This window comes from Petaurus breviceps, unplaced genomic scaffold (assembly GCF_028583685.1).
Source record: "Petaurus breviceps papuanus isolate PSGF00001 unplaced genomic scaffold, PetGlider_PUasm1.0 173, whole genome shotgun sequence".
NCBI lineage: Eukaryota > Metazoa > Chordata > Mammalia > Diprotodontia > Petauridae > Petaurus > Petaurus breviceps.
This window is the reverse complement of record NW_027185759.1, coordinates 30600985-30613182: the sequence shown is the minus strand read 5'-3', so window position 1 is coordinate 30613182 and position 12198 is coordinate 30600985. Positions and strand designations below refer to the sequence as shown.

At 38.3% G+C, this 12198-nt stretch overlaps 1 protein-coding gene across 5 annotated transcripts in view; it reads left to right on the top strand.

The window, feature by feature from the left end:
- Positions 1-12198, top strand: part of LRRC34 (leucine rich repeat containing 34) — a 43088-nt gene that overhangs the window by 7907 nt on the left and 22983 nt on the right. For 2 of the 5 annotated variants that reach the window (XR_011167453.1, XM_069083555.1), the window contains exons 7-10: positions 804-899; positions 2591-2745; positions 3396-3551; positions 5388-5514. Coding sequence is in view for 3 of the 5 variants with exons in the window: in XM_069083555.1 (XP_068939656.1) it covers positions 804-899; positions 2591-2745; positions 3396-3551; positions 5388-5514 (534 nt within the window). In the remaining 2 variants the exon portion in view is untranslated. Of the gene's footprint in view, positions 1-803; positions 900-2590; positions 2746-3395; positions 3552-5387; positions 5515-6046; positions 12170-12198 lie in introns of those variants that run through there. The other 3 variants (XR_011167454.1, XM_069083558.1, XM_069083556.1) reach the window with 3 other exon arrangements.

Below are 12198 nucleotides of genomic sequence, written 5' to 3'. Positions count from 1 at the left end.
CATCCTCTCATTAGGAAAGTTAGCACATGAATTAGTGGAAAAATCTCTCAAAGAATAAAAAAACTTCTTTAAAGCTAAAGATGGAGGGGTGGCCAAGTGGCTCAACGAGTAAGAGCATCGGCTCCGGTGTCGGGATGACCTGGGATCAAATCCAGGCTCAGATACTTAGCACCACACCCAGAAATAACTGGCCGTGTAACCTTGAGCAAGTTACTTAACACAATTGCTTTAAAAAAAAAAAAAAGCTAAAGATGGGAAATCTAAGAGACTTCACCCTGGCCCTCTTTGGTAGCCATTTCCTTACCTCCTCCTCCCATCCCTGGGCTGTGTCTTCAGTTGGTGCCTCAGTTGTCTGGGTCACACTTGGCCATCATCCTGAGCCTGGGATGTTCTCTCTAGTTCAGAGTGGTTCCAGGAGAACAGAAACAACCAAAGGAAGGTGGGCATCCAGGTGTAGGGTTGCCCTTGAGATAGGGTTTATTCTGTGATAAGCATGACAGCAAGTATCCAGGGCCCCCCAGTTTGAACCAGTGCCTTGATCCTGCTCTACCTACATCTTCTGGCTCAGCACACCTGAATCTGGGCAGATGTGGAAGAGTCGGTTCCCCAGGATCTAGAAAAGTCCTGCCTGTAGAGAGCTTACTAAGCCTGAACAAGTGGGCCACTGACTGGCCTGAGGGTGTTGTCACCTTGACCTGGATACAGTCCTCTTTCCTCAAGCATCAGTTTTTTATTCTCCTTCATGTTTCATGTAATTAAAAAATCGTGTCTTTTTGTAACAATAAGAATTTGCTTATTTTCAGGGGATGCAGAGTTTGATAGCATTAGCAACTGTACTAACTACAAACCATTCGATTAAAGGGATAAATTTAAACCGCCCTATACTGAGAAGTGAAGAGGTATGTACTTGTTAAGTAGTTCATTAAATTAATATTATATTGATAAAATATTAAAAGTTTTTTTAAATTTCATAAATAGCTTGAAAATCTTTGGGGGCTAGGTAAAAACTATCTTCTGTGAACTCCAGGCTACAGTAAACAGTTTTTTTTTTTTAAATAAATATCCTACATCAATACTGGTCACAGTGTTTTTTTAATCTCATATTTATATTGCATTTTAAAGTTAGCAAAGTGTTTCCTTCAAAACACCCCTGTGAGCTACATAATACAAGTGTTATTATCTCCATTTTAAATTTAGAAAATGAGACTCAGAGAGCTCAGTAATTTGTTCCCAGTCTTAAGGGCTAAGCAGAAATGAGCCCAGGTCTCTAGACCCCACATCTGGTGTCATTCCCTCAACCCCCCATCCCCCCAGAGCTCTCCTCCTCTGAGAGGACTTTAGACTTCAGAAGACAGATTCCTTCACTTATTTAAGAACCGTCCCTATTTCTCAAACATTTCAACTGAGTGATAGAAATGTGATAAATGAAAAACACAGAAAACATCAGTTTGTCAAGAGTGTGCCGTTGCTCTCAGAGAGCCCATAGCTGTCTGAGATGGAAGTAGGATTAAGAAATGACCCTTCCCTTCCGACTTTTCATAGGCTACCTCGTCTATAGAAACCCATCCCGCATAGTTATCCTTGTTCCCTGTTACAGATCAGGACAACAGGGTCCTGTGGACTGGTAGAGTCCCTTTACCCACTGGAGACCCAAGTCATGTAATCATGATTTCAGACTATGGACACCCAGGCCACATCCCTGAATTACCACTTAGCAGACACTTCTGGAACCTCTTGTGAGTGGTGCCTGACTGCCCACTCAGCTTCCTCACTGGCCTTCACCTCCTTAACTCCCAGACTGTAGGCGCTACTGCCGTCACCCCTCTCAAAACTGTCAGAAGATCACCAGAACCAGTCTTGGTCTTCCTTAGGCCTTCCCCACCCCCAGCTTTTAACTGGTGCTTTTAACACCAATGATAAAAAGGATGCATGTACAACATTATGCATAACATTGTACCTGGTCCAAAATAAGAGATTAACATTTGCTCATTAACCTGATTTGCTACAGGGGGCAGAAAGTGCTTTCTTCACAATAACCCTCTTTTATTTCTTAGTAATAGAAGTATTGACCCTCATTTCACAGATGAGCAAATAGAGGTTCACTCACTTGCTCAGGTAACAGTGCCATTAAGCAGGGAGTCCAGGCCACGTTCCTCCTGAAAACTGAGCTGTGTCCTTTTTTATTAGACTGATTTCCTCTCTAACACCCATGTCTAAGAGAAATGGGAAACAGGTGCTCTGTTTTACTCCGGGATTTCTAATGATCGTTTCTGATCTTTTAAAAACATTAGGCACAGGGGGTCTGAGTGCTGCAGTGACTTGGGGCCAGCTGGTCAGACCATGAGCACCGGTCTGGGTCTGAGGGGAGAATACAACGTAAACAGTGGCTCAGGGACGTTTGGAAGATGCCATCCGTAAAAGGCACTTCATCAGTGTTTGCTGAATTAAAACAACTTAGTATCTGTTTAGAAGGTTCTCTAGAATGAATATTTATTATAATTATTAATCATCACATCTACACATTAACATTTAGCCATCAGTAGCTTTTGTGTCGAATGGAAAATATAAATAAAACAAAGTCTCTTTTTAGGAAGAGTCAACCATTCATATGAGCCACACGTTGCAAATTAACTCGACTCTTATTGAACTCCACATGTGTAAGCATGATATTAAAAATTTTGGTATGCAGCAGCTGTGCAAAGCCCTCTATTCAAACACTGCTCTACGCTACCTGGACGTCAGCTGGTAAGAACAGAGTGAGCCCTACAGTCTGAAACAGTTTACTCAAATATCTTTCTGCTGGAAAAACCTGTGTAGAATGTGATGTGAAAAGTAACACCTGGGATAATTTAGCAATTATGTTTATTTTTTTAAGTGCCTATAAAGTTTAATGGTCTTTTTGAATGTTTTACAAGGATTTATTTTTTTCTTAATCTTGGTGAGGAATCAGAGATAACATTTCAACAAATAAAGCATATGCTAATGACATTACATGGGTAATTTTTTTTTTTTGCTTTTTGGAGGGCAGTTGGGGTTAAGTGACTTGCCCAAGGTCACATGGCTAGTTTTTGTGTTAAGTGTCTGAGGCTGGATTTGAACTCAGGTCCTCCTGACTCCAGGGCTGGCCTAGCCGCCCCTCATGGGTAATTTTTACTGTTAAATAAGATTATGTAATGGTTTCTTACAAGCTCTATAAATTGGGATGGAAGCATTTTTTTAAAGTCTAGTTTTAAGTAGCTTTCTTAGAAACTGATTGATGAAAGGCATTCATTCATCTAAGAATGTCTACTGCTACCTATTAAGTAAGTGTCCTTTAAAAACACATTTTCTACCTATTTAATAAGAAGTATGATGACCACACGGTTTCAGAAGCAATTCATTTTTTTCTTTCCTAGCAATAAAATAACTCGTGATGCAATGAAATATTTGGGAGAGCTGTTAAAAAGGAATAATGTATTGGAAGTAATAGATCTTTCTTCAAACAGAATCGAAGATGAGGGTTCCATGTATGTGACTGAAGCCCTGGCTTTTTACAACACAAGTCTGAAAGCGTTAGTATAGACTTTTAAATTATTAAGATTTATTTAACTTCAGAAAATCCTGTTACTCATAGAAAAAAGTAACAGGACCCTAATGTTGATGCCCATTTTAGGTTTGAATTTGAATTTTTTGGGTAGTACTTTGTATTATCATTAAATGATGATGATGATTGTTGTTATTATTTTAGGCTTTTCTCTTTTTCCAAAAGTTTCTCTTGTGGCTTTGAATACTTAGACACTCACCTGTACCTCATAAATTATGAAAATATATTCTGGTCTGTTCTTGGTTTTGAAAATAATTTAAAAATTAATCTTTATTTGATTCTAGTTATAAATCATTCTCAAGAATTAAACCAGAAAATTCACATCATTTAGGATACTTTATTTCTAGGAATGTCTTTTTTGTTTGTTTGTTTAAAATTTTATTTTTAAGTAGGGAAAAATCAAATATACATTTAACCCACTTTGGTTGCAAGTTCCTTGGCTTTTGCCTTTTCCAGCTTGGCGATGTGAGCCACTGATTTTGGACCCAGAACACTGCCACCCCAGCGCTGATGGATTTCATCATATCTGTTGTTATAATTGGTCATGATGGCTCCTGCCAGCTTAGCCAGGGCTCCCTTATCTTCAGGGTTAACCTGTGCGAAGGCAATGCTTGTCCAGGTCTTTCTGTGAACTAAGCAACCGAGTCTCGCTTTACCTTTGATAATGCAGTAAGGATCCCCCATTTTTCGGCACAAGGCAGGCAGGAAGACCACTAGCTCAGTGGGGTCCACGTCATGTGCAGTCACTACCAACTGTGCTTTCTTGTATTCTGCCAGGGTAGTAACAGTGTTAACACCTGCTCTGAGGACAGGTGGTCTCTTAGTGGGGACATCTCCTTTGCCTGCAGCCTTTTGTTCAGCCTGAGCCAGCAGCCTTTGCTTCTTGTCTTGCTTTGTCTCTTTTATTAAACTGTGAACCAGTTTAATCATTTGAGTAGCTGTCTGACAATGCAAAGCCTGGATGAACTGGTTAATTGCTGGTGGAACCTTCAAACGCTTATAAAGGATAGATCTTTGGCACTGCAGTCTGATGTACCAAGGCCATTTGACAAATCGAGTACGGTCCCTTTTGGGCTGGATGTCCTGATCAATGCCAAAGTTCTTGGGACACTTCTCAAACAAAGGATTGACCACTTTCTTGGCCTCCTGCTTCTTTACTACAGCAGAGGCTGGAGCCACCATCTTCCCTTTTGGCATCTTGGCCAGCTGAACGAGAAAGGAGGAATGTCTGTAGCATTATATGTGAGTACGGTTAAACTGCATTGAAGGAAAATGTATTTGCTGTGTTCAGAAGGGAAAGGCTCACTCTCCAGCTCCTGCCCTTGGTGTTAATGACGCCTGGTCTTTCTAGTAGTCAGGAGGTTTGTTGTCAATTCATCCAATAAGATTCTTGTCTTGAAGTGCCCCACCCACTTAACAATACTCCTTCCCTCCATCTGTCCCTGCTACATTTCAACGGAGACTTTAAATAGGTTTAACTCTATATAACTCTTCAATCATAACACTCAAATAAAAAGGTCAGGCATTTAAAAAAAATCTTTTGTTATTTATTAAAGTATAGCTCAATTAAAAGGCATTCTATTTTGAAGCATCCAGTTGTGGATAATTTTAAGTTCTTACATTTCTAGAAATAAATGGTCTATAATTATAAGCCACAAACCATGAAACACTTTAAAGACTAATGCTAATATGTTATTATATCAAGCAAATTATCTTGGCAACATATTTAATACATCATGAATTTGTAATTCTTCGTGGATCTTTGGATTTCCGTGAGCCTAATATACTGTAATTTTCTTTTTAGGTTATCTATAGTGAGCAATAACATCACTGGAAAAGGACTTACTGCTTTTTCAGATGCAATGAAAACAAATACCACACTTACGAATATTTACATCTGGGGAAACAAATTTGATAGTGAAACATGTGTGGTAAGTATATTTTTTTTTCACTATTTACATTTTATGATCCCCTTTCTTTATTAGAAGATACTCCTATTGGGCAGCTATGTGGCACAGTGAGTAGAGTGCCGGCCCTGGAGTCAGAAGGACCTGAGTTCAGATCCGGCCTCAGACACTTAACACACACACAAAATAAAACCGAGCTGTGTGACCTTGGGCAAGTTACTTAAACCCAATTGCCCTCCAAAAAAGCAAAAAAAAAAAAAAGATACTCCTATGAGACGTATTCATGTTACCTACATCTTGTCAGAGTTGATTCTGATTCCCTTTGTGAGATTTAAAAATTTTGATAAAAAACTTGAAGTTTTTTTTAGCCCTACTTTAATTGATGACTTCTGTGATTGAAATTTCAATAGATAAGGTTTCTTTGATCCGTCTTTGTTGATGTATACTTTGTTATTTATGTTTTCTCCCCTTGAAGGCAGGTATCCCCAGAACTTAGGACAATACCTCCCTCACATTTGGTTAATGCTTAATAAATGATTATTTCTTTCACTTCAAGCTTGTAAAGAAATAGAAGACAAAATAGAGCCACACTTCCTACATAAGTTGGTTATACAAAAGATTTTCCTACTTGTGCTCCCTAAATGATCTGAAAAGAGCACCAAATTGAACAACAACCAAGAAATCCAAAGAGAAACAGGAGTAAGCCCCTTTATCCAGTCTAGGGTCATATAGCAAGGCAGATAGAGGCTGTGGAAACCACAAAAAGCCTCTTTCCAGAGAATCTAGCACAAGTGCTGGTTAAGAAGCGAGAAGTCAGTGACAGCACCCTGACTGGGGAAACCCATGGGGGAAGGAGCAACAAAAAAATCACAGGATGCCTGAACCTGGGGAACCTCATGAAAGAAAGTAGCATTCCCAACCAGAAAGCTTCATCAGGGGTAGAAGATCATGGCAATGCCCTGACCTGGGACAACCAACTACAGAGCTCTGATGGGGCCTTGGAGTCTGTCAAGTGCACTCAGCATAGCGCAGCAATACAAGATGTAATAGAGGGCAATGGAAAGAACTCAGGAAAATAAAGACAGAACCCAACAGGACCTGACTAACCCCATTTAAGCATGCAGGAGGGAATGGAGCCTAGTCCTAGCTCCACACACTAGATCAGGAACTGTGAGTAGAAATATGAGTAAACAGAAGAAGGTACCAAGCACTAATAAAATATCATGTATCTAGGTATACATAAGAGAACTAATAAAATATCATGTATCTAGGTATACATAAGAGACAAATCCAAAAGAAAAGAAGGACTGGACAACAGTGTTGTCAAACTCAGATAGAAATGGGGGCCATTAAACTGCACACAGACACGGTACATAGGGATCTCTGTGGACCACAGATTGAGAAAATCACATATTAATATCATCTATGTTTTACTGTATCTTTTCTTATTTTGTTAAATACTTCCCAATTACATTTAATCTGATTTTGGCCACACTTTGGAGTGTTGTGAGTCCCATAAGGCCCACAGACCACATCTTTAACACCCTTGCACTACAAACACTATAAGCAGAACATCAAAGAAAAAAATGGCTTGGCTACAAGAACTAGAAAAATCCCTGAGAGAAATGAAACAAGAGATTTAAAAACAGAATTAAAAGTGGCATGTGAGCTCTGTAGGAAAGAACTGGAAGGAGGAAAAAATAGCTTGTAACAGAAGGTGGAAAACCCATGAAAATAAAATGGATCAAACAGAACCCAGCAATTCCATGATATAACAAGAAATATGAGGACAAAATCAAAAGACTGGAAAAAATAGAAGAAAATTTGAAGTACATACTACTAAAAATAACTGACTTGAAAATGGGTGGAGAAGCAATTTAAAGAATCATCAGGTTCCCTAAAAACTATCACCAAAAATAAGAAGCCTGCATACCATATTTCAAGATATCATAAATGAAAACTAGTAAGATTTATTAGAACCAGACAGCAATGTAAGTCAGAAAGAAAATACCTCTTATTTCCTGAAAGAAACTCTAAAATGAACCCTCAGAAATGCCCTAGCAAAAATCCAAATTTTCCAGATCAAAGAAAAAGTGAAATAAAGAATTCAAATACAAGAACTTGTAGCAACAACTACACTGGCACACCTGCTAGCACAGGTTCTTAGATCTGCTTTACTAGGAAAGATGGCTGTTCAAGGGTCAACAGTCTTTTTAAATTACATTCACTAGTTCAGAGGAAAAGTCAGCACCCTGAACTTCAGAGGAAGTACAAGCAGAGAAATAAAGACCAACAGACCAGGCTTCTAACAGTCTGAGAAATTAGCACAGATTAACAGACAGATCCAACTGTCTGACCAAGGTAATATATACACAGTTACCAGAGAGAGAAGCACCAACATCTGGGTTTTTCAAAGGGGGTAGAGGCATGCTCCTTAATGCCTACCCAGAATCTCATCTGGTCAAAGCACAAGAACACTCTTCCAATGAGTGTGCCCCAAAGCAAAATGCTCACCTCGGAGTATATATACCCTTTGTAGAGCCAGAGTAAAAAAAACCCTCTTTACTCAGTGCCTAATCAGAAATTAACAAAAGTCTTTTGTTAATTTAATTAATTTGTTAATTTAACAAATTTAATTTGTTAAAATAAAGGCCTTTATACAAGCCAGCCTCCCCTAAGCTTCCTTTAATGGGTTCCACATGAGGCCTATTAATGGTCGAGGAGGTTCTTATATCCCATTACATTACTGAACTACAGTCAAGATCACAAAAGACCAAGAATCTGCAACTGTAAAGGAAAAAAAAACCTTGGAAGCAATACAGTGTTTCATTTGTTTTTTTTTTTTTGAAGGGCATTTGGGGTTGTGACTTGTCCAAGGTCACATGGCTAGTAAGTGTTAAGTGTCTGAGGCCAGATTTCAACTCAGGTCTGTAGCAGCAAGCACCCCAAGCTTCCCCAGGGTGGCTGCCAACACAGGTTCTTGGATCTGCTTTGATAAAGGAAAGCAACTCAAAATGGGTTAACAAGCTTACTTTAATCAGTCAAACATATATCGTTTACCTACTTCAGAGGAAAAAGGTCAGCACTCCCAACTTCAGAGTATACAGACAGAATTATCAAGACAGAGAAACAGATCAAGTAGACAGGTTTCCAAACTGTCCAACCATCACATCCATACCAAATCAACATCTGGATTTTTCAAAGCCGGGGGGCTCTCAACAATGGCTTCCCAGAGTCTCATCTGGTCAAATCACAGAACACTTCTCAACGTGAGCCCCAAAGCAAAGCCTCACATCAGGGATTATATAGCCTTCTCCTGGCTCAGAGAATGTAACCACCCTCTTGACCCGCTGCCCAATTACACAGCATCAAGGTGTGGGCATTCCTGAAAACCAAGCCTCCTGCCACAGGCTCCATGTGACCACATTCAGCCTATTAGGAGGCAGAGTATATTTTCAAATCAAGGAAGGTTCTCAGAGTCTCTTAAGCCTATCAAAGGGCCTAAGGGCAGAGGGGATCTTTAAATTTGCATTTCCATTACAAGGTCCTCCTCACTTCAGGGCCAGTGCTCTATTCACTGTGCCACCTAGCCAACCCTGAATATAATGTTTTAAAGGGAAAAGGCTTATAACAACAACAAAAAAAATGCCTTCTACAAGACTGAGTATAATTTTTCTTTTGAGAGGGGAAGGTAGGGCAATTAGAGTTAAGTGACTTGCCCAAAGTCACATGGCTAGTTTTGTGTTAAGTGTCTGAGGCTGGATTTAAACTCAGGTCCTCCTGACTCCAGGGCCAGTGCTCTATTCCCTGAGCCACCTAGCCACCCCAAGACTGAGTATAATCTTACAAGGAAAAAAATGGGTTTTTAATGAAACAGAGGAGTTTGAAGAATTCCTAATGAAAAGACCAGAGCTAAGTAGAAGCTTTAAAATACAAATACAGGATTCAAGACAAACATATACAGATAAATTGCATTTTAACTACGTATTAGAAGGGGCTAAATGATGATGAAGTACTAATATGTCATTTCTGAATCCTAACAGTGTCAAGGGGCATAGAAGGAACTAATGATACAGGGGGATTGGGGGGGGTGGCTTTGTTCTATTTTTATGGCCTTAAAAGAAGAAAAAAATGGGAAAGGGGAATGTTCTAAGGAAGAAATGAAGGAGGTAGAACATATTTTTTCATAGTTAAAATATATGTCAATAATATAAGAATAAAGGACGGATTTAGTGGAGCAGGAATATCTCTCATCTGAATTGGACAAAGAAAGATTGAACACACACACACACACATTGCTGCAGTAATACCTAAAATTTAATAGGAAAGGAGAAGAGAAGGAGAAAGAAAAGAAATTATTAGAAACTACCTTTCCCAATTACATGAGAACAAAATTGTTAACAAATGAAATTGATAAATATTTGCAAAAATGTAAAATAGACTAGTAAAATAATAAAGAATTTAAATAGCCCAATCTCAGAACAGGAAATTTTATAAACCATAAATGAGTTTCCAAAGGACCAAAATTAAAAACAAAAACCAGAAGCAAATGGATTTATAAGTTAATTCTATCAAACATTCAAGAAACAATTTCAGTGTTCCATAAACTACTTGCCAAAATGAGAAAAAGGAGGCATACTACCATATTCCTCTCTGTGATACAAATATGATCTTAATACCTAAACCAAGGGGAGACAAAACAGAGAAAGAAAACCATAAACCAATGTCCCTTATTAATCTTGATGCAAAACTATTTAATAAACTATTGAAAAAAGTCAGTTACAGTACCAAGAATACATGACTGGTTCAGTATTAAGAAAACTATATAAGAATACAAGTCATTCCCAGTTGATAAATGGTCAAAGGATATGAATAGGTAGTTTTCAGAGGAAGAAACTAAAGCTATAGTCTTAACTATTTATCAGAGAAATACAAATTAAAAACCACCCCACACCCATCAGATTGGCTAACATGGCAGAAAAGGAAAATGATAAATGTTGGAGATATGAGAAAATTGAAACACTAATGCATTGTTGGTGGAATTGTGAACAGATCCAACCATTCTGGAGAGCAATTTCAAACTATGGCCAAAGGGCTATAAACCTGTGCATACTCTTTTATCCAGCAATACCACTACTAAGTCTATATCACAAAGAGATAATAAAAAAAGAGGAAAGGACCTCCATGTACAAAAATGTTTATAGCAACTCTTTGTGTGGTGGCAAAGAATTGGAAATTGTACAGATGCCCATCACTTGGGGAATGGCTGAACAAGTTGTGGTATATGAATGTAATGGAATATTATTGTGCTATAAAAAATGATGAGCTGGTAGATTTCAGAAAAACTTTGAAAGACTTACATGAACTGATGCTGAGTGAAGTGAGCAGAACCAGGAGAACATTGTACACAGTAACAGCCACAGTGTGCGATGATCAACTATCAAAAGACTCATGATGGAAAATGCTATCCACATCCAGAGAAAGAACTGAATGCAGATTGAAGCAGACTGTTTTGTTTTGTTTTGTTTTTTTCTTGTGGTTTTTCCTGTTTTGTTCTGATTCTTCTTTCACAAGACTAGTGTGGAAATATGTTTACTATGATTGTACATGTATAACCTATATCAGATTACTTGCTGTCTTGGAAGGAGTGAGGGAAGGGAGAGGAGAAAAAAAATCTTACAAAAAATGAACGTTGAAAACTATCTTTACGGGCAACTGGAAAAAATAAAATATTATTAAGTGCAAAAAAATTTATAGACAGGAGAAGAGTTTTTGAGCAAATCATAGGATTAATATCATAGAATATCATTAATCATAGAAGATAAAAATGCACAATTTTGATTACATATGACTGAAAAGTTTTTGCACCAATCAAAATGTAGTTCAAATTAAAAGTGAAGCAGGCTAGGAAAAAAATCTTTGCATCAAGATTCTTTAAGGTCTGATTTCCAAGATACTATAGGGTACTCATCAAAATACATAAAAGTAATTGTGCTTTTGGTATGATTAAGCTGACTGTCTTGCAAGGGGAGTTAAGTTGCAGATCTTGAGAACTGTATTTCTTCCCAATATGGGAAGAAAGGTACCTAATGTGAGACTAGGATTGAGAGAAGGGGGGTCCCCCCAGTAACAGAATTTTTGAGCACATTTCGAGAGGGAAGAGAGAGGAAACTTTCCTGCCTAACCCAAGGAGCAAAAAATGCAAAGCCACAGGAGCATCTGTAGTTTCCTTCCCCAAACCCCAGCCCCCAAGGTACCTTCTAAGAGGGCAAAGTTAATGGGAAAAGTGGTAAGGAATAGGATGTATTGTTTTCTGTGGAGGGACCTCTCTCAAGTGGCTCAAGTCCTGAAGGAATCTTAAATCTTGCACTGCTGCAGGACTGTGGAAGTGCCCAGCCACCAGAATGAACACTGCAAAGAATTATGAACCAGCAATGAAATTGAAGGGATTTCAAAGATAAAGAAGGAAAAATAACATATGAGACATTGAGAAATACCTTTCCCAGCATGAATTAAAATAATTTAGAATACTTTGATTGTGTGATGCTAAACAAGTAATGAAATTATACCTATAAAGCCTCGCACCCCGTAAAACTTAAAGGCTTAATTTTTAAATTTTGTAATAAAATGTGGTAGAAATTAAAATACTGAAACTTGAACCACATTGTTAATCTCCTACAAATACCATTTGTTTATTTAAAATTCTAG